This window comes from Lampetra fluviatilis, chromosome 2, assembly GCF_964198595.1.
Source record: "Lampetra fluviatilis chromosome 2, kcLamFluv1.1, whole genome shotgun sequence".
NCBI lineage: Eukaryota > Metazoa > Chordata > Hyperoartia > Petromyzontiformes > Petromyzontidae > Lampetra > Lampetra fluviatilis.
This window is the reverse complement of record NC_136276.1, coordinates 8,809,629-8,832,320: the sequence shown is the minus strand read 5'-3', so window position 1 is coordinate 8,832,320 and position 22,692 is coordinate 8,809,629. Positions and strand designations below refer to the sequence as shown.

At 45.6% G+C, this 22,692-nt stretch overlaps 2 protein-coding genes across 2 annotated transcripts in view; one reads left to right on the top strand and one right to left on the bottom strand.

The window, feature by feature from the left end:
* Nucleotides 1-450: 450 nt before the first annotated feature.
* DCTN2 (dynactin subunit 2) lies at nucleotides 451-14,176 on the bottom strand. Its single transcript, XM_078868131.1, has 14 exons — nucleotides 14,018-14,176; nucleotides 11,682-11,750; nucleotides 8,727-8,823; nucleotides 8,166-8,227; nucleotides 7,300-7,398; nucleotides 6,989-7,149; nucleotides 6,262-6,412; nucleotides 5,546-5,611; nucleotides 5,373-5,411; nucleotides 4,867-4,944; nucleotides 4,219-4,290; nucleotides 3,234-3,336; nucleotides 2,605-2,696; nucleotides 451-2,481 (listed from the first exon to the last, which is right to left on the bottom strand). Exons 1-14 carry the CDS (start codon nucleotides 14,051-14,053, stop codon nucleotides 2,395-2,397), a joined length of 1,212 nt encoding a protein of 403 aa, XP_078724257.1. The 5' UTR covers nucleotides 14,054-14,176; the 3' UTR covers nucleotides 451-2,394.
* Nucleotides 14,177-16,992: 2,816 nt separating this feature from the next.
* The window catches only part of LOC144941713 (kinesin heavy chain-like), a 30,357-nt gene continuing 24,657 nt past the window's right edge, over nucleotides 16,993-22,692 (top strand). The window contains exons 1-2 of the mRNA XM_078868107.1: nucleotides 16,993-17,131; nucleotides 18,457-18,676. Of these exons, the coding sequence (XP_078724233.1) occupies nucleotides 18,551-18,676 (126 nt within the window). The 5' untranslated portion in view covers nucleotides 16,993-17,131; nucleotides 18,457-18,550. The remainder of the gene's footprint in view (nucleotides 17,132-18,456; nucleotides 18,677-22,692) is intronic.

Here is a 22,692-nt window from a genome sequence, read left to right as displayed (position 1 = left end):
GCTATATTTGAAAATAAACGTTGACATTTTTCACCAAAAAAGCTTATCTGAATGTAGGCAAGATATTTTTCAGTACGTTTATTCCCTGCATTGGGTTCAAGCCTAATATGCTATGTCAAAGGAAAGTGGGAATTTTGACGATAATTTTCACAAAAATTATCGAAAACATGTATATTTACTATTTGTATAAAAAGTTAATTCCTCCACCGTGCTAAGGCTAACTCGTGCCCAGCAACACATGTGGGAGCAAAGGTGAGACTCATCTCCAACTTTTTTCGTGTTATTCAATTGTTTGATTAATAAAACGCATAAAACTGGAGTCATTGATTTCTCAATGTACAATAATCGTTCATCCCAGCTCAATAAAACATGAGGGTCTTGTTGCATCTTTCCCGCCTGGCATGTGAAGGCAGCTGCAGTGTGGACACGTCCATGTAAACCTGACACACTCAAGTTGGTAAAGTACATAGTGTTTTTTTTATTTCGCTGACAAGCCGAAGCGTGTGGACAGCACAGTGGTTTAGATACAATTTGGATTCATATCGGGGTCTAATTGTGACTGCATCTCAAGACACTGTACACAGTGAGCACACTGTATATAATTTAGACCAACAATAACAATGTACAGCCCTTTATCAATCCACACGGCTGGATGACCTTCCCATTTTTAATCATGGGGGTTAATTGACCATACGTCACCACACTGGGGAGCGTAGTAAAAGCGTAAGGTCTTGCAGCCTGTACTTTAACTGAGGCAGGGATTCAACAGCATGGATTTCTGGGTTGTTGAGATGTCTGACATGATAAAAGCTGTTGCAACATTTGACATTAAAATATAAAACACCTTTCCTAATAGGCCAAGATGGAGCCACGAGTAAGCTCGTCTGTCTGAAAGCCACCTCCTGAAATTACGTTTCAACCACTGATACCCCTTTTCCACCAGGAACATCCGACATGAGCCAGCACAAAGCCCGAACATAACAGGTGAAATGTCACTTCTGTGCCAAGCCAGAAGCAACTCGATATACCATCCTCACATCTTAATCTGGTTTGGGGTCAAACACTGCCAGAGGTGAAGCGAATGACAAGTTCTTGGTGACATCAGTGACATGGCTTGCCTTCTGCAGTGGAAAATCTGGTGCCTCCTAAACTGTGCCAGGCTGGCTCGGCATGGCACAGTTGCAGCTTGGTTGCCGATTGGAAAATAGCTATAAACGTTTCCGTGTTCCATGAGGTAATGCGAGTTAGGACTCTACACGGCTGTCCACATGTAAATGTGTTTAAATATCACTCCGTGTGATGCACATTTTTTGTCGGTGCATTTCTGCAAAATGGTGCCTCATTTTTTTCTTTCCTTCGCTGCAATTACACCCTCAACATTAATTGATGGATATTATGTCAAAAGTACTTTTTAATATACAGTATTGGTTTCATGCTAACGACAGCACACTTTAATAAGAGGAAATATTTGCAATCAAACGTGAATCAGTAATTGATGCCCGCGAGCGTGGCAGTGCAAGTCTGGCTTGGGACTCTGGGACGCCAACTTGCAAGGGTGGGAGGCAGTAGCAGAGGGTCGCACCAAAATTCGACAAGGCCACAAACTCCACCTCGTGTGTGTCCCAGTCTCAATTGTTGTTGCAAAAATGGAATCACTGATGATTGGAATACAAAGGTAATGTACGATGATGATGATGATGGCGATGCACAGGTGCTGGGTTCCTATCTGGCCAGTTCACCTGGGAAGTGGCATGGGCCAAGTGTGGTCATCTGGTGGAGAAAGTGCTGATGGTGATGATGATGAAGCCACTGCCTTCAAATTCCAGTTATTTAGCAAATAATACATGTATCCATCGATTCAAATGTATCCTCAATCTAACGATACATGCATCATAAACAATTATTAGCAATTTAAAGATATTATATATTCATGTTACTTTTAGGCAATGGTGCAATGAAAATGATACAAACGAAATATTTTTACAATAGGGATTTTAAAATTAAATCGCAAAGCTAAGTTGAAACAATTCAATCTACACTTTCGTATGGCAATACGTTCAGGAGCTAAATGCCAATGTCTAAATGGACATCGTTAATTCGAACAGTTCATCGACTTGCTGGGGGGTGGTGGTGGGGGAGGTGGGAATCACCACATACCTACCTGTTACTCAACAAATCCATTGATGCACATGACCTGAGACTGCAAAACTGAAGACGGAAGTTTGTCGTCTCCTCAACCTGGTGCCACAATCCGCCACTGCTCGAGCGGGGCGGAAGGACAGTTATATCGGCGAGCAGACAAAGTGAGGGCGGGCGGGCGAACAAATAGGTGCGGGCACAGGGACGAGCGAGGCTGGGCGGGCGGGCGGAAGAGAAGGGAGGAGCGTACGAGCCTCACTCGCACAGCGAGCGCATCCTCGACTCGAGGCCCGTGAAGTTCTTCTCGATGGAACCGGCGTTGTCCTTCATCGTCTTGTTGAGCTGTGGGGGGAAAAGAAGAGCATGCCGTGGAACATCCGTCGGAAACGCGACGCGTGACGCCGATTAATGCGCGACTGCACAAGGAATCGTTGGGGTCAATGGGGGTCACTAGGGTGGGCTTACCTGGGTCAGCAGCGAGGAGTTGGTCTGCACGGAGCTCGAGATCATGTGCTGGGTTGACTCCAGGTGACTCAGCAGTTGCCCGAACTGCATTGCTGCATCAGAGAATGACAAAAACGAAACAACACGTGTAAGACGATCACAGTACACATACATTCCGATGACAACATCAGAGTTGAGCAAATTGAGATTCTGGACTGCCCTGTCCATACTGTAAGGTTTATAATAAAGATCATAAATACTCATGTAATTTAAGCAGTAAATGCTAATGAAATCTCTCCCTTTTTAAGGGGGTGTATTTTTAGGCAAAAAACAAGAGAAAAAGATACCTTCAGAAAACCCACAAATACAAGGGGACCACACCTTTGAACTCACTTGCTGTACTGCCATCTTGTGGCAACCTGATAGGCTGACACATTTGTGAGTCACCTATGTGTATCACAGGCATAGACTACGAAGATGCATAAATGCATGCAGTGATGTTGATGTGATGGAAATAGAGGGTGATGTCCTGGCTGAGTGGAGGGTAAGATGGGGCCTGGTAATGTCTGGATGGGTGTCTTAATGGCAGGGTGGGGTGGGGTGTGGTCATGGGGGGGGAATGGAGCTCTTTGTGGAGCCAATAATAGCACCTTGCTCATGGAGCTCTTTGAGTGCACGGAGTCGCTCCGCAACACGGGGCAGAGCGTCTGCCACAGAGTCCCACCGTTCCATCATCTCATATAGCTTAGTCACCTGCACAAGCACACAACAACAAACATCCCCGTATGACCTGTAGCAGAAGATGAAGGCTGGAACGGCGCACGAGGAGGAATGTTTATACACTACACCAGACACTACTTTACGGCTGAGTGTACCTCGGCGAGGCCCAGGACTGGTTCAGATATTCATTACTGATGTTGGCCGTGAGCGGGAATCGAACTCAGGTCGTCGAGTACGTAGGAGAATGCGCCATCTACTAAACTACTACCACTCCCCACATTCACACACATACATATACGTGCATTGGTAATTCACTATGTAACACGATTTTTGTCCCTGGGTAGTGTTATTTTTTTATTGCTTATGCCTAAAAAGTATAGAAAATGGCTATTATTCCCCACAAACTTTGCTTTTGTGACCAGCACTTTACGTGAAGGAATGACACAAATGCACACATTTTATCATTGAAAATCGGTCAATTTCAAAATATCACTGTCCTGGTCACAAAAGCAAAGTTTGTGGGGAATAATCGCCATTTTCTGTACTTTTGAGGTATAAGCAATTAGGAAATAACAATTACTACCCAGGAACAATGTTTTTTGTTACACAGTGATAATTCAATAAAAGTTGTACGATGAGGGGTAGTGAGTTAAGAAACACTGCACTCAGAGGTGAAACATTACACATGTAATAGGCACAGGCACAACCAAAAAAACACAAGTCGCAATCTTGCAAAATAGATCAGGTGTACTGCAGTGACGTCACTGCGACATCATTTCCTGCTACGTATTCATGAATCCCCAAACCCAAGTCAGAGAGTACGGTACACACAGCAATCGGTATTTATCTACAAGACAAAAGTTGTTTGTTTTTGTGCGGTTCTGGCTTCCAATAAAACATGTTAATGCACCTCACCTTGCTCTGGGTCTCAGCCTCCTCTGCGTAATCCTTCTGTTTGGTCACCTCGTTCAACTTTCCCAGCACGCCCTGCCAAGAGAGAGCTCCATTCACACCACGATTGGCTGTTGTATGCACTACGTCTGCGAAACACCGAACCGCACCAGTTGTGCCGAATGCACATCTATGCCGAGACACCTCGCCAATTACGAGATGACAGCGCTGTGCTCACCAACTGCTGTTGAATGTCAGATTCACATTAACGAAACACCGCTGCAGCTGATGCATGTGGCGCCAAGGTAGTTGACCTTGAAGCCAATACCATATATTTTGACTTTTATCTGGGAACATAGCATCTAAGCAAGGATAACTCAGAAACTTCGCATGGAGTAGCCTCGATAGTGCTTGTATGGATGACCACGAGGCACAAGCAGGTGACCGGCTGCAGCGCTACATGCTGGTTCTATGCTCAATCGTCTATGCTTCCCGCCTTCACCAAACCACACTGACCAGCATTGCCAATTATCGTCAATTCTCTCACGACCGGAATGGTATGGGAGGCTCTCACTCAGCAGTCGATTGACAAAAGGGGTTAACAAGCAGAAGAGGAATTTAAATTGTCCTGGAGCAGCACAGGTGTCGCCGAGAGAGGGGGGAGATCCGAACCTGCAGCCGAGCCTCGATTTGGTCCAGGTTGGCCGGGTCCAAGACTCCCAACCTCAGCTGCATGAGCTCCAAGGCCCCCTGTCGCACACAGCAGCAGCAGAGATTACGTCAACACGTTACCATCACGTCATGATCATCAGTACATTACCAACATCGCTCTGTATAACTACATAACTAATATGGCTCTACTACTACACCATATCACAAACATTATCCCATATCGCCACATTACTACCACATCATTACCACATAACCAAAACATGACCAACATCATCATCAGATCAAAACTACATCAGCACCACATTGCCAATATCGCTCCACATCACCACTATCTGTTGTGGCAGAGGCCTAACTTTGCAGGCGTTCTACAAAGCGGTGGATTGTGGACACACTTGTTTTTGGCGCCACGGGTCTTCGTTGCCATAGCATTTCTAATGATGATAATCGTTACACACCTAATAATTACCCAGTCACCCTAAAGTGGCATGAAGTTGTTTTAAACTTACCATGACAGTTGAACTCTGCAAGCCAACAGCGATGGGGTTCTGTTAATAAAAATATAGACACGAACAACACATGTACACACGTACATACACACAACGCCTTCGCACGCCCCCCTCTAGTGCCATCTGCGCCGTGCATGTGCAATGAGAAACCATGAGGTGCCACCGAGGTTTACCGGCTTGTCTGGAGCCTTCCCAACCAGCGCCTCCAGCTCGCTCAGCCTCTTCTCCATGTCGGCCGCCTAGGGCAAACGGCATGCAGGGCAGCACCAAATCACCGTCTCTGTGTATGTCGTGGTGTTGGTGTATTTCTCCGCCATTTGCCCATTTCCCACACCAGTGCCAGGCCCTCACGTAAATGTGGTTTTACACGAGCTACTGGATGAGCCGAACCAGAACAGAACCATGATACTCTGGCCTCACAAGACATCTTCATCTGGCTCGAGGGCAAGCAAGACCACTCGTGAGCTGAATAATTCTCACCATAAGTTGTGGCCATTTTTGTCATTTATTGCATCTACATACGACTTGACTGATTCATTATGAAGGACATCGCCTGCACGGCTCGGGTTTTGAAATGGAAACACAACCTGGCACCTCTCCTGAACCGCACCGGGGTTTTCTCGGCACAGCTCTGGCACGGCTAGGTTGTACTGCGTAAAGGAGGTAATTGTGTATGATTATGCATCTGTGTGTTTTTGTCCTATGTGTGCATGTGTCAGTGTGAAAAGGTTTGTTTCTGTGTTTGAGGGCGTGCATGCAAGTGTCTGCGTGTTTGGGCATCTGTGTTAATGCAAGTACGTGTTTATATACTTTCTCTGTGTGCACGTACGTGCGCGCGTGCGTGCATCTGCCTATCAGTGAGCGAGCGTTATGGGCGGTGGTCACACACCTTGGCCACGTGCTGGAACTTGTCGTGCTCAGGCCGGTAGAGCAGCTCGTATGTGATGATGGCGCCGTCCCCGCCAGCCTTGCCAGAGCCCTTGGACTCGGCACCGTCAGGGCGTCCGCTCTTCAGCGTGTCCAGCTGAGTCAGCAGCCGCCTGACATAGGCAGGCGGCAAGAGGGGGAGAGAAGAGGGAGCAAGGAGGAGAGTAGCACGGCGCATGTAGTGACACATCCAGCAATCCCTACGTGGAGCCAAACCAGTCACAATCACGCTCCAAACATGGACGTTCACTTTTGTAATTATAGTCACTCCATAAATCAGCCATATCTTTTTTTCATTTATATATAAGATAAAAAATTACATACCATATTTATTATTGACCCCTAGAAACTGTCCCAGAAATTATATTTATACATAACTGCAAGCATCTTAGCTGCACTAATCGGGTGCAAGAAAATTTAAATTTTGACCTTGCATCCCTGCGTTTCAAATTTTAGCACGCTCTGTCACCTCTGTCACTTCAAGGCCCTCTTTAAAATTAGGTTGACACGCGTGTTAGTTTTCACATTATTCATGGAATAGCGACAAGGTGTGTTAATATGTGGCCCATCCAAGGTATCTGAATGTTATATTCACTGTTGGCAAAGAAAAGATTCCCCACTCCTGCTTTAAAGAATACGGGAATGGGGGGGGGGCTATCGTAGTCTTGGAGTCCAGAAGTGATCCTTACTTGGCGAGCGCTCCGTGGGGGTCAGCCAGGTCAAGGGAGGCATGGGGGCCTAGCGATCGCTCTAGCTGCAGCGAAGCCAGCTGCTGCCGGAGCCCAGAGACCTGCTCCGACAGCACCACGGGGCTCAGCTTGTCCTCCTTATCCGTGTCTTGTGCCAGCGTCTGGTGTGAGAGGATAGGCGGAGTTTGTACGCATGGGTCATAAACAAGCGTGCATGCGTGTACGTGCGCGTGTGAGCGCGTGTGAGCGCGTGTGAGCGCGTGTGAGCGCGTGTGAGCGAGTGTGAGCGTGTGTACACACTGGAATCGCACCTGTACTGACTGCACCTCCTCAGCCAGCTCTCGGATCTCGTGCTGCAGACGCTGGTACCACTGCTGTGGCGTCTCCTTGGCCTTGCTTCCGTCCTCCAGCTGCCGAGACATAGCACAGACGTGTCATGGTGACACATAGCCGGTATGACAATGAGCGCAGCGTAGGGCATGCAAAGAACAAATAGCACATGTAACGTACAAAGCATATGCACAACACACAACACACGCCCCAAGCACATAACAGCACTCATGAGTTGCAGTAATGTACGGCTCGTACAGCAGACAGCACACAACACGCACAGAACACACAGCACATGCACCAAATATATGTCATGCACCACACACAGCATACAAAGAAAATGCCCCCTTGACAACCCTCCTTCTAACAAATTTGTGAATCAATTCAAGAACTGATTTTTTTGTCTCATTCCTACAGTGTGCTTTATAATGTTTGTGTTTTTCCATCTTGTTTGTACGATTCAGTGAACTCAGCCAGTTAATCCTCGTCATACTTCACTCAATGTGACGTCACCCCTCTCCCAGGCTCTCTGCACTGCGAATTCCCTCCTCCTGTTCAAGTCCAGGCTCAGGACGTTCTTCTTTTCCTCTGCCTATGACAGTCCCTGTGATGGGTCATCCTTCTAACCTTTACCACATACTCATCTACTTTCCTTCTATTTCCTGTAACCTATTCCCACCCGTTCCCCTCTTATGAATATAATTGTTTTCAAGCTCCCAAGGATGCAGACGCCCCCACGATTTGCAACGCGGCCACATTTGCATTATTTATAAATCAAGTTAATATTGTGTTGTCCGGAGTACAGTCTACATTCCATGTGGTTTTCAACGCATGACCACTCACTCACCATTTCATAATCCCCGGCCTCATATCCAGTTCTGCGTCCCTTGCTTATCCTATCGGAAAAATCTGCACAAATGGAAGAAAATTAACAGCTATAGAGTGCATGGAACAGGTGTTTACAAAGAGTCACAAATAGGGATTGGATGTATGTGTGGGTGTACATGACCATGCGTGATGCGAGTGTGTGATTGAATGCATGTATCTGCATGTGTGCATATGCAGAAGCATGTGTGCATGTACTTTTAAGTTCATGCGAAAGCTTGTGGTCATTTTTAGGTGCGTGCTTGAGTTTGTGTGTATGTGTTCATGCGCAAGCTTGTGTGCGTGCACCTGTGAGTGTGCATTTGCGTGTGCGTGCAAGCATACGTTTAAATGCATGGATAAGCATATGTGAATGTTAGTGTGTGAGCTTGCAAGTGCTGCAGATGCGAGCTTGCGTTTGTGTGCCTGCGTGTGAGCGTAAAGTTGCGTGCCGTTCATGAACGTACATTTACACGCGTGTGTGTGAGCATACGTTTATGTGTGCGTACGTGCGCGAGCAAGCGAGTGGGCTGCTGCAAGGTACCCGTGTCCTTCGAGGAGACGTGCTTTTCCTTGAACTCGTCGAACGCCGCGTTGGGACTCACGACGATGCGCTCCACGCTCACACTATTCAGCTCCTCCTGCAGGGGAATGGTGGTGGGGGAGCAAGGAGATGGTGCCCAGCTCAGAAAAACATGCACCGACGATGACTGCGAACAAGGCTGCTCCCCCAAATTTACCAACGTCAACCGGCGGTGAAGGCTTACCAACGTGGCTCAGACAGACTAACAACCACCTTGCCGTGTGGACAGAGGAAGGCATTCCTATGCCACATACATTTATATAAGTGAAGCTGTAGCACAGTGGTTAGTGCACTGCTATGTGAAATCAGCAATCTGAGTTTCATTCCTGGCCACAGCTAACGTTAGTGGTAAGACATATCCGAACCGCCCCCGCTCAAGTTGACCAACCTTCACCAGCGTGAAGTATGGTCCAAAAAACCCCATGCCACCTGAAATATCGTGGCGATGCCTACATCCACCAATGGACAAAGGCCTGTAACTTATAACTACTCTCATCATTTTATTCTAACGGGTTTTAGTTACATAAAACTTAAGCAAAGCTTTACTTTAATTTCTTAAATAAATTAATGGGAAATGATCAATTAAGTAATAAATGCCTTTCTTTACAAAACTTAAACGAGGAAAACCCAAAATACAAATAGCTCTTGTAGATTAACATCTCTGCTCAGCGCCCTGTGATGCCCAACATGAGTTTGAAGTTTTGTTCGTGAATATACTTTTAAATATTGTTAGGCGTGCCATTATAGCACATTAATCACACGTTTTATAATATCTCTAGCACTACAGCAGCCGCATTCTTGACCATAAATGTTGTCTATTCTCATACACAAGAGCATTAAACTCACGTAGGACAGCCTCGTTGTACACAGCCTGGACTATATATTTATGAGGCAAGAGCTTTTTAATTCTTGATTTGCATCTTCCGAGCAAAAATATATATAATGGCAGCAGCTGAGACTGCAAGGAAGCTTGTGATTATTGGCATCTCAATGACCAGACGCACATTCAGTACGCAGAGAAGTGCAAAGATGACAGTGCCAGAACATCCTTACCAGCTCCTTTTGGAATCCACAGAGAAGACAGTGAGGGTTTTAAAACAAACCAAGCGGAGGATAAGAATAAATAAGAGGTGGTCAGTTAGAACACAGAGAGAACAATAGCAGTCCGTTGGTGGGGGCTACGAACAAATAGATTTAGTACAAAGATTATAAGAATGGCTTACTCGTAGACACAGTACACAAATATTATTGGGTCTTTCGGTAAAGTCACGTAGATAGGTTCAAAGAAAATAACAAAAAACTACGACGTTTCGATGGCAACACAATCAGTCATCTTCAGGAAGATGACCGTCTTCAGGAAGACGTCCGCTTGTGTTGCGGTCGAAACGTTGTAGTTGTTAGTTTTAGTTATTTTCTTTGAACCGATCTACGTGACGTTACCGAAAGACCCAAGAATATGAATTCCTGCAGTCACGAAAGCTTTAAGTCAAGAAAGTACACAACCCTTAAAGCAAAACCTTTAATATCTCTAGAATTACAATTGCTAAAAAAATAAGTAAGGCTATTATTATTGAATATTAACATGATCAGATGAACCTATGTTAAATTGGGGAAGGGTGATTAGCTCTACATGCAAATGCTCAATGAGGACAAATAAAAAAATTAATTATAATAAAATAAACAAACTATTTCTACCGACAAAGATGACCGCATCATGCAGTGTTAGCCTCAAAAGCGAAAAGCGAACAAAAAGCGAAAAGGGAACTTTGAGAAGCGTTGGCGGTGGATCACGGTAGGGCTCGTGCTGAAGCCGGTTGGCTAGGGTTAGTACTTGGCTCACCAATTTGTTAAGGCTAGGAGTAGTGCTTGGTTTGTTTGTTTTGGTTACGGGTAAGCCAAGTGTTTTATTGGCTAGTTTGTTATTGTTAAGGCTAATGCTATGGTTTGGTTGGCTCTTTGTTAAGGTTAGGGGTAAGGATGGCTACTTAATGAGGTTTTAAGATAATTGCAAACATTTGTTTAGTTTGTTAGGGTTCACTAGTTTTTAAAGCTATGGTCTGGCTGGATGGTTCATGAGGGTAGGGTTTAGGGTAAAACTAGCTACTGGTTAGCTAGTGTGCTCAGTTTTCGAACAGTTTGTCCTCCATTGTGAAGTGAGGCCCTTTCGCTTTTTGGTCGTGTTTCACCGATGCTGCTCATATAGCCTGTTTCTACAACTGGCACGGGGGCAGGGGACATCAAGCGGGGAGGTATCATGCAGCTCAGAGTGTAGGATAAAGTGGAGGAAATTGACCTTACTTGAGCAAACTACAGCATCCAGGTTACAAAGGAGAAGAGAAATAGTAACACATTGGCACATACAGCACGAGAAAAATGGTTATTGGTCATAAGCAGGGCACGTCAAACCTTGAAGTGTTACTCACTCATCACGTCTTATAATAGCCTCAACAATTGAGGACATTACTGGTAAAATGATGCAACTATTAGCAGAAGCATTCATTTTTATTGGCTGTGTTGGTGCACTAATTGTATTGCATTAAGTGATACGTATATATGTTTTATCACAAACATGTAAAAAAAAAACTGATTTGGTTGAATAAAAAAAATGCATCTGGTTGGATCAGTGCCACAACACTCGCTTAGTGTGGGATTGGTAGTGAGGGGAAATCACTGGGGAAAAGGATACATTCCATAGGAGTGACATTTGATAAGACAGGGGTTGAAGTTGATAGTCTCACTTAAGACATCTGTTGGAAAAGAGGTACTTGATATCTGTGTTCAAGTGCTTTGGCAATGCTGTCGTGTGCTTTGGTGATGATGTTGATTTTGCAGTAGTGATTGTGGTGCAGGGTGATTGGTGGTGGTTTTGGAAGGAGTGCAGAACAGAGTTTGACTGTGCTGTAGAGAGTGACTCACGGACTCAAACTGTGCTTGGTCGTCCTCGGGTAAATCTGTCGTCTCGAACACATCCGGCTCGTTGAGGGCCTTCTCAACGACATACGGAGAAGCAAAGACAAAAACAAAGACATTAAGTCACAACATACAGACACACAAAGGTGCACAGAGACACATGCAGATACAGACACAGAAACACAGTGACATGAACAGATACACACAAAAACACATTGAAAGATAAATAGGTGAACACAAAATTACATGGAAACACACAGACAAATAATGTACACGGAGACACAAGCAGATGCATAAGCACAACAACAACATCCGCCATTTGCCACTAAGTGGCGGTGGCGTCACCACGCCGCTTGTGCCAGGCTATGTGCACTTTAAGGCCACTTGAAGTGTCGAACACTCGCTGGCAGGAGGTCACGGAACAGACCCCAGGTACCATGGGTTGACTGGCTGAGATGAACGGCAGATGCACCGCCTGCGCCCCCTACTGTGCATAGGCACACTCAGATGCAGACACACAGAGACACAATACTATAAACAAAGAGGTAGAGATATGGACAGTCACAGAAGACACAAACACAGACACAATGTTAAAAATACAGCAGTATTCGAAAACAAATGTTTGTAGGACCCGAAAACACAGCCAAGTCCACCAGCCTCGTGTACCTGACCTTGGATATCTGCCAATGATTTTCACCAATTGTCAGGCGCACATTACTCTTCATAATAAAGGTTTTTGGGTTAGATCGCGTTATTTATAAATGTGTCGTAACCCTCCACCACCCGACACGGCCAAACAGTAAAAAATGTGTCACGTATACAAAGGACAAAATAATGCACTTCTTTAGCCCACCGGTGTGTTGAAGAGTGAATAAACATTTTAAAAGTTTGCAGTAGTGGTTGTCGCGAAAGCCTACGTGTTAAACTGCAACTTACTCTGCTTAACGTTTGAGGAAGATAACTTATATTATAACTTAGGTCATCTTCCTTGGCAGTAACTTGCCGAATGAATGCACATATCACACATTTAAACACAGTACAGTACTTGTTAATACTGGTGAATACATTCCCAATGCATTACTTCACACGCATTCTTGTATAATTTTCTATTTCTGACAAGTTCGTGAAATCTCTACTGGGGATTAATATTGACAATGTCTACTGTAAGACCCAGTGGCATCATATACAGAAAGTCAAACATAGTTTATTGGCGTAAACGCCTAAACTCTTCAGTTTAACAATTATTTGCAGCTTAACCATCATTATTTGTAATATATACCACACCTCCTGTGCAGTACATTTCGATGCATAAAGAAATGTAATGGACTGTCCTTAGTGGCTGACTGCAATGGGGCCAGTAGTCCTGAAAAGTGCCTTTGCATTTTACTACTTATATCCGCATTATAATTAATTTAAGATGAATTGGTCAAACATTCCAATGTAGGATTTAATTGACTATAAATGTGTTTAAAGGCTTCCCATGAGATATAACTCACGTAATTATTATAATTCATTAAAACAGAAACGCTCAACTTCCCAATGTAGGGGCTCTCCTCGTGTTCTACTATCAAAGCAGTACCCACGATGTACGAGAAAAGCAGCCAAAGAACCGGGAGAAAACTCACCGCACATAGGGGATGGATAACGCCCAAAGCTCCGTACAGATTGATTAAAAACCCATTGATTTACCGCCCTCTCCCGGTCCCCTGACAACCCAGGCTACAACATCAGGTATACTTAGCCAGTCTCTCATTCAAATACTGTAATAGCCAGGCTCAAACCTTAACTTCCGAAGTATGACGAAATATATATGTTGAACTTCTTTCGCACCGTACGTAGCCAATCGTGCTAATCGGAGGTGCGAAATAGGACGCATTCCGTGTGATTTGGTAATTGACAAAGGCATTAGGATACGAACAGAGCCATCCCAGATGCTAATGATGGCTTGTCAATATAACCAATAGAAATTAACTAAACAAATGGAGTCTTGACACTTCGTGAGGTATTTCTATACAAAGACATACACAATTCAGGCTATTATTGATAAGGAAAGATCGATTTACCAAGCATCCTAAAACATTAATCTCCAAAACAAACAACAGTGTGACTGTCACGGCTAGAAACCCGACACGATCACAATTAGCATTGTTATTGTTCTTCAACGGACTCCGAGGTAAAGAGGGAAGACCGCCTCACGGCACCGCCAGCGGGTCCAGAGGCGCATTCTCACGGGCAACCCCACTAGACAACACCGAGGACTTCCAACGTCGGCTAGCATCGGCTAGGCCCAAATCGGCCGTGTCAAACCGAGGGGCATCGCGCCTGAGTGAAGGCGCACTTACGATTCCTGGGAGGTTCGCGTACTTGGGGTCGGCCATGGCTTGCGATCCGCTGCGATTGTCGATGTTTTTTTAAAACGCGAAGCTACCGCTGCTGCTGCTGCTATTCACCGCCGAGACAGCGCCCCGTTGACACCGATGCCACGAAATCTCGCGAGAACTCACGCCAAGCCCTCTGGCCACGTTCACGCCCCCTGTCAGGATAACCACGCCCCTCTGGCAGAGTAACCCCGCCCCCTGTGCTTTCGAAAACGAAATGCATGCCTAGATTTCGATATCAAGCTTTCGTGACTGCAGGGATTCATCTTCTTAGTTCTTTCGGTAAAGTCACATAGAAGGGAAATAATAAAATTATAAAAATGAAACGTAATAAAATACAATTCTCACGACGTTTCGACCACAACGCAAGCAGCCGTCCTCAGGTGAAGAACAGGTCTGTCGGAAACGTCGTGAGAATTGTATTTTATTATGTTTTATTTTTATTATTTTATTATTTCCCTTCTACGTGACTTTACCGAAAGAACCAGAGAGTACTGCATGCCTGTCAACCCATACGGTTTATTCTTGTTGCAGGGAAATTTAGTTTTCAGGACCATACGGCGTACAGCCATTTCAATACGGGCAACAACACTTTTTTATGTTTGTTTGTTTTTCTCCCTTGTGATGGAACTTTTGTAGGATGAACGCTGATATTTATCAGGGCACTGGGTGACCAATAGGTTCTGAAATGTTCTGGAATACGGTAGGCACTGATAAAGGGCTGACAGGTATGTACTCTACTGTAATGAAAACATTGTTCTAAGTTTATTTTGTTAAAACGGGTGGCAATTCAATGGACCATGATAATCCCATTTGCAAGAATTCCTTATGTCAACCAGTGGTGCACAAGCACACATCACAAAAAGGCTTAACACATTCGTCAATACCACTCTTGCTTTAAACCAGTTTGTCTTCACCGCTACTGCAGCCTGCACCGCTTTGTTTTCTCAGTCGTAATTTGTATATATATTAAGAAATATATATTGATGAAACAAAGTAGTTATACTCATTGGTTCTTTCGGTAAAGTCACGTCGAAAGAAAATACATTAAATAATAATAGAATACGTCGTTTCGATTGCAACGCAAGCAACAATCGTCAGGTACGAATGAATGAGAAAACAAACCTATCAAACTTAGCAATATAATGCAATACGACCCAGAGAGTCGGCTAACACAACAGTCAACACCCTACCTGGTTGATTGACGTTCTTCCAAAGAATGCTAAATTTGAGAGAGAGACAAAACACAGACACGGAGACATATAGACAGACACACAAGTAGAGAGAGAACACACAGAGACACACAGAGAGGGACACACACATATAGACACACCGTAGTTGTACTTACGTGCGCGTGCTTCATTTGTGTTTTTGATTATTTACCTTCTAAAAAAAACATCTGCCCACGTCTTGCACCCCCAGAAAGGGCATCTCGCACCCCCAGGGGGTGCGTACACCCCAGGTAAAGAACCACTGCCTTAACATAAAGGATACAAAGTAATAGCCGACGTATTAAAATGACCCATTGCCATCTTCTCTTTTCGTATGACGAGAAAATCTTACCCAGGGATGTCGACTTTGGATTTACACTCAATGGCTTCCTGAGATGCTAAGTGGGGAAATTAAGCGCTTCTCACAAAGTAATAGACAAACACAATTGCACGAATATAGTTTATGCGTATTATACGTACCGATGTGTTGATCAAATTTTGGCCAATTAAGGTCTCACCGATGGCTTAATACTCTCCACGAATTAATTTAAATGGCATCAATATACGACGACTTTTTGCTCAAACTGTCAGGGTTTTAATTAACCCTGAAATCGAGTGGCTGCTACAGCTGTCCTTTCATTAGCCGCTGTGACATCACCAACGTCTTAAAAGCCAGTCACAAAACGTGTTATAAGCCACCGGCGGGGAGCTTAATTGGGTCACAATTCGATCAACACATAGGCAAGTGTAAATAACTCCTTTGTAAATGTGTCAACTCTTGCCGGGTGGTGGAGGAGGGTTAATGACAAGAAGTTTGGCATCAAACTACGCACGTGGCCTTAACAACAAAAAAACACGTAGATATTTGTTTTGGCTACGAAAACATTACGATTTAATTCTAGATTTGAAGCTTTCGTGACTGCAAGGATTCATACTCTTTTTCGGTAAAGTCACGTAGGTAAAAAATAGGAAGGCCAGCGTCTCGAGAAGCTGTGACTTCTTGTCTCGTTGTTGTTTTTTAACAAAGTATTACGATTTAAGTTGCATCGAGGATTTTTTGTGTTCATTAGAGCGCTGTCTTTCCGACAGCTCTGTTTCTTCACCTGAGGACGGCTGCTTGTGTTGTGGCCGAAACGTCGTGAGAATTGTATTATGTTTTATTTTTTCCCTTCTACGTGACTTTACCGAAAGCATCTTAATGATCCATTCTCTGACCGTGCCTCCTTCCTACCATAACCACGCCCCTCACGTGTATCCGACCACCAACCCCGAGCCCCGCCCCCACCCCCCCAGGTCTCAAGACGAGTGACGTCACAGACCAAAACTCAAAAGGGGAACGATGCTCCGATTCGCAATACGTTGACTCGACTAAAATCGATTCCTAAAGTCGTAGCGTCTTATGTTCCATAAAGGATCGATTGCTTCCCATACGTGTAAGTTAACAGGAGAAGATTACACCACTTTGAACTCGCGCAGCCGTAGTTTCTGCATGCCCCCGGTGACTTTAGTTGAGGGCACACGCAGAGACATCGAATCGTGAATGGGCTCGTGCCCGTGAACGGTGATCCTCGATTCGTTCATTTGGCTACTAAAGAGGACGCGCGCTTGCACTTCCCCGTTGAGACGCTTGTGCCAATGTCAATGTGAGCCGGTCTCTGGAGACGCTGTGTGTTCTACAGAGAGATAGACTGTGTGTGTGTAAGAGCTACTGAGAGTGTGTAAGAGCTATTGGACGAGAGTGTGTATGTGTGTGTCAGCATGAAGTTGTGCTAGACACGTGACAAGTCCGTGACAAGTGACACGGTCATCGCTGTTGACCGCGGGATTAAAACAGAAGTCAAACACAGCAGGGCACGGGAGTCTACAGGTGAGTCTCAAACAGAAACACGCACATACGGTACACACACTGCAGACACAAATGTGGAAAACAGGTGTGTTAGTGGTGTGACTGACACACACGTGTGTTAGTGGTGTGACTGACACACACAGGTGTGTTACTGGTGTGACTGACACACACGTGTGTTAGTGGTGTGACTGACACACACAGGTGTGTTACTGGTGTGACTGACACACACGTGTGTTAGTGGTGTGACTGACACACACAGGTGTGTTACTGGTGTGACTGACACACAGGTGTGTTACTGGTGTGACTGACACACAGGTGTGTTAGTGGTGTGACTGACACACAGGTGTGTTAGTGGTGTGACTGACACACACGTGTGTTACTGGTGTGACTGACACACACGTGTGTTACTGGTGTGACTGACACACAGGTGTGTTACTGGTGTGACTGACACACAGGTGGGTTAGTGGTGTGACTGACACACAGGTGTGTTACTGGTGTGACTGACACACAGGTGTGTTACTGGTGTGACTGACACACAGGTGTGTTACTGGTGTGACTGACACACAGGTGTGTTAGTGGTGTGACTGACACACAGGTGTGTTAGTGGTGTGACTGACACACAGGTGTGTTACTGGTGTGACTGACACACAGGTGTGTTACTTGATGTGACTGACACACAGGTGTGTTAGTGGTGTGACTGACACACAGGTGTGTTAGTGGTGTGACTGACACACAGGTGTGTTACTGGTGTGACTGACACACAGGTGTGTTAGTGGTGTGACTGACACACAGGTGTGTTACTGGTGTGACTGACACACAGGTGTGTTACTTGATGTGACTGACACACAGGTGTGTTAGTGGTGTGACTGACACACACGTGTGTTAGTGGTGTGACTGACACACACAGGTGTGTTACTGGTGTGACTGACACACACGTGTGTTACTGGTGTGACTGACACACACGTGTGTTAGTGGTGTGACTGACACACACGTGTGTTACTGGTGTGACTGACACACAGGTGTGTTACTGGTGTGACTGACACACAGGTGTGTTAGTGGTGTGACTGACACACACAGGTGTGTTACTGGTGTGACTGACACACACGTGTGTTACTGGTGTGACTGACACACACACGTGTTAGTGGTGTGACTGACACACACATGTGTTACTGGTGTGACTGACACGCAGGTGTGTTACTGGTGTGACTGACACACACGTGTGTTACTGGAGTGACTGGCACACACGTGTGTTACCGGTGTGACTGACACACACGTGTGTTGCTGTGCGTGACTGACACACACGTGTGTTGCTGTGCGCGACTGTCACCCACCCACCCCGCGCACAGGTGTGCGTAAGAGCTGGCTGGAAAGGGCAGCGTGGAGGCGCGGGGCGGCCGCGGGGGGTCGGACCGGGCCATTCGGAGCCCGGCTCTGGGCGGGATGTGCGAGGCTGCCGAGTGCAACATCCGAGTGGTGTGCCGAGTCCGGCCACTCAACGAGGCGGAGCAGAACCGTGGGGACAGAGCCGGCCTGCGCTTCCAGGGACACGACACCGTTCTGCTCGGGGTACGCGACGCGACAAAGATGCCCCGTGTGTAGTCTTCTCGCACAGACTGTTGGGGAAAGTGCTGGTTAGCCAGTAGCGCCTACGAAGTAGGGCTGAACGATTAATCGATTTCATATCGATTAATCGCAATTTGAAACAATGCGATTAGCAGATCGCAACGGCTGCGATTTTTTTGCGATTCGGAAAGTCATGTTACTTTCTTATTGGAATTGTTTTATTTTTTATTATTATAACTTTACAATTGTTCTATGTTTGATTGTTCTATTTCAATTAAAACATTTTAATAAATACATGTTGGAAGCAATTCAGATATGTTAAGTTCTCATCCTTGCATGAGAATATATAGAGCAGTTCATATTTTGATGGTATCATGTGGTAATGCTCCATCACGTGTTTTAAATCTATTACACTGTGAATATTGAACTGAAGCTTGACTTTAAAAAATGTAATTGCAAATCAAATCGCAATCGCAATATTTGTCAGAAAAATCGCAATTACATATTTTCCCCAAATCGTTCAGCCCTACTATGAAGTAACACGAGGGGGTGGGTGGCTAGCATCACGCCAAGCCGCGTTTGTCTCTCCAGTGCTGATGTTTACACACCGCACCAGGGACGTGTTTCAGGCTGAGTCGATCTAGGGGAGGCCCAGAACTGGTTCAGATAATCGCCACTTATCGTTCGCCAGGGGAAATCGAACTCGGGTCGCCAGGTTCGAATCGCATTGCACCAACTACTGCACTACGGCTCCCAATACGAGATGCGCTACACCGAGTGTGCGTGAGTGCGAATGAGTGAATGTGTGTGAGTGAATGAGCATGGGCGAGTGTGGGTGAGTGGGTGAGTGATTGGACATGGGCGAGTGTGGGTGAGTGGGTGCCTGAATGAGTGTGGGTGAGTGAATGAGCGTGGGCGAGTGTGGGTGAGTGGGTGCGTGAATGAGTGTGGGTGAGTGAATGAGCGTGGGCGAGTGTGGGTGAGTGGGTGCGTGAATGAGTGTGGGTGAGTGAATGAGCGTGGGCGAGTGTGGGTGCGTGAATGAGTGTGGGTGAGTGAATGAGCGTTGGCGAGTGTGGGTGAGTGGGTGCGTGAGTGAGTGTGGGTGAGTGAATGAGCGTGGGCGAGTGTGGGTGAGTGGGTGCGTGAATGAGTGTGGGTGAGTGAATGAGCGTTGGCGAGTGTGGGTGAGTGGGTGCGTGAATGAGTGTGGGTGAGTGAATGAGCGTGGGCGAGTGTGGGTGAGTGGCTGCGTGAATGAGTGTGGGTGAGTGAATGAGCGTGGGCGAGTGTGGGTGCGTGAATGAGTGTGGGTGAGTGAATGAGCGTTGGCGAGTGTGGGTGAGTGGGTGCGTGAGTGAGTGTGGGTGAGTGAATGAGCGTGGGCGAGTGTGGGTGAGTGGGTGCGTGAATGAGTGTGGGTGAGTGAATGAGCGTGGGCGAGTGTGGGTGAGTGGGTGCGTGAATGAGTGTGGGTGAGTGAATGAGTATAGGATTGATGTAGATGAATGTGGGCGATGAATGAATGGGGGTGGATTCACGCGAGCGGGTGCGTAAAATGAACGTGGATGTGCGAACGAGTGTGGATTCGTGTGGGCGAGTGTGAATGAGCGATTGAGCGTGGATGAGGCTTTTGTGAATGGTGAACAAGTGATGGTAAAATATAATACTGTCGTTTAACACGTAGGCTTTCGCGACCAATATCATCCATAATATAGGTATTTTCGGTTCGATCGCATAAATGTTGTGGATTTGCTCTCCAACACGTCGGTGTGCTGTACTAGTAACGAATTGGCATGTTCTGTTTACGTAACAACCCTTATTAATTGGCTGTCGGGTGGTGGCGGCTTTAACGACACATTTATATTTACGCGATCTAACCCAAACAACCTATATTATGTATAATACTGTAGTCAAAAATTCGTGGACGAATGATGAATAAGCGATGGGTAAGTTATCGATAAAGGATCCGATTATGGTGGCTGGTTCATGAGTTGTGATTGAGCCCTGAACGAATGGTAAACGAGTCGGAAGGTGACATCGAATGAATGGATAATTAATAGTGAATGAGCAGTGAATGAGTTGAGCGCACTTTGCGCTCTGCTGATTGCTATAACCGAGCCCGAGTCTGGTATTAGAAACATAGAGCCCTCGAAATTCACGCGATAAGGAATAACAAAGCATGTAGTCACAGACACGCGCACAGACATGTATGCAATTTCTGTTGATTATGAAATATTGGTAGTGAAACGGGTTAAGGCACAATGCTCATCATCATCCAATAGGAGCCATGAGGCTCTGTGACGCTTTTCTGGGTAGAGAAGCGTAATACTATTAATAATAACCCATCATCAATATCACCCATCATCATCATTATCATCTTCAGATGCAGCACTATTTCCAAAGTCATCTTCATCATCCTATTCGTTCACCATCATTATCATCAGTTATTGTAGGTATCATCATCCACCCAATCAGCGTGCGATCTCAGTGTAACAACCGTTTACGCTTTGTAAATAGTTTTTAAGACTTTCTATTGTTTCCAGTTGTGTCCCAGTAGTGGCTCTCCAACAGTTATTTTATTTTGTTGAACGAACTCGTTGTTACGTAACCTTTGTTTTACTCGTTTGGATTTCGAGCACCAAGTTGTATGCGGCCTACATTATTATTATTTTTATTTTTAAATCGTTGCCTGTAATTCACTTACATTGGTGTTGTTATGATGACAACAAATTGAAGTGTTCCGTGTGTTTTTTCGCCACTTTTCGCCCATCAAATTTTCGGGAGGGAAAAAAATCCCCATAAAAAATGTCCAACCTCCCTGAGATTACATGAAGAAATTACCCAAAAAGTACACAGCCCCCTTCTCGTAGAGGATTAAGACAAGGAAACGCGCGGATATCTCTATGTCCATATCAAATAGATTATCTGGTGATACTACTGCGTTGGCAGTGGTGCGTAACAAGCAAAAATGCTTCAATACATTCGTCAAAGGAAACGTCTATTATAGGCAACGCTTCGGGCAAAATGCCCTTTCCTCACAGCGTCACATATGATGTATGTTTTACTTTTGAAAGAGCTACCGCGTTATTGACGACATTGCTGAGTTTCCTATATTCATATGTAATGTCGTATGCAACGCGTACTTGCATAAAGAATATCGGCATACCGTTAAATGTGCAGCTTCACTTTGAGCTCAAAGAGCACCTTTGAGCTTTATGAGTAGCGAGAGAAAGTTCTGTTAAGCGAGCGCCGATTAATAACTGAAGGTTATTGTGAGTGGGCCAGCACCACACACGGCCAAAGCCCGATCTGTAGTCGTGTTTATGACCGCAAATCCGCGCCAGGCAACTCTCTTTAGTCTGAGTCGACTTAAGGGAGGGCCAAACCCAAATGTGGATACTGCTTGCGATTTGCAACGTGATATGAAATCAACCCCGCACACAATACTAATATCCCCTTATTGGGGTTGTTAAACGATAACCGGTAAACATTATATTTGAAGCTTTCGTGGCCGTGCTTGAATCCATACTCTTTGGTTCTTTCGGTAAAGTCACGTAGGTAGAGAAATAATAGATCACGACGTTTCGATCGCAACACAACATCAGGTGGGACAACCACCTGATGACGATTGGTAACCGGTTACACGCCCGGCCGCCTTTGAGTCCCTAGTAGCGATCTTTACAAATCGCACCAGGTACTCATTGAGGCCGAGTCGACCTAGGAGAGGCCCAGGACCGATTCAGATTAAACGTCACTGGGGTTGACCGTGAGCAGGGAATCAAAACTCGGGCCGCCGAGTTCTTAGCGCTACCGCTTAGACGCGGGCGTGGTGATGACGCACGCGCTCACCGAGACACGAAGAGACGCAAGACGCACACGGGGAGCAACTCGTACGAACCGTTGTTCATTGCACGGGGGGTGGGGGGGTGTAAGTGGAACGGCTGTACACTAAATTTCGATTTAAAGCTTTCGTGACTGCAGGGATTCATCTTCTTGGTTCTTTCGGTAAAGTCACG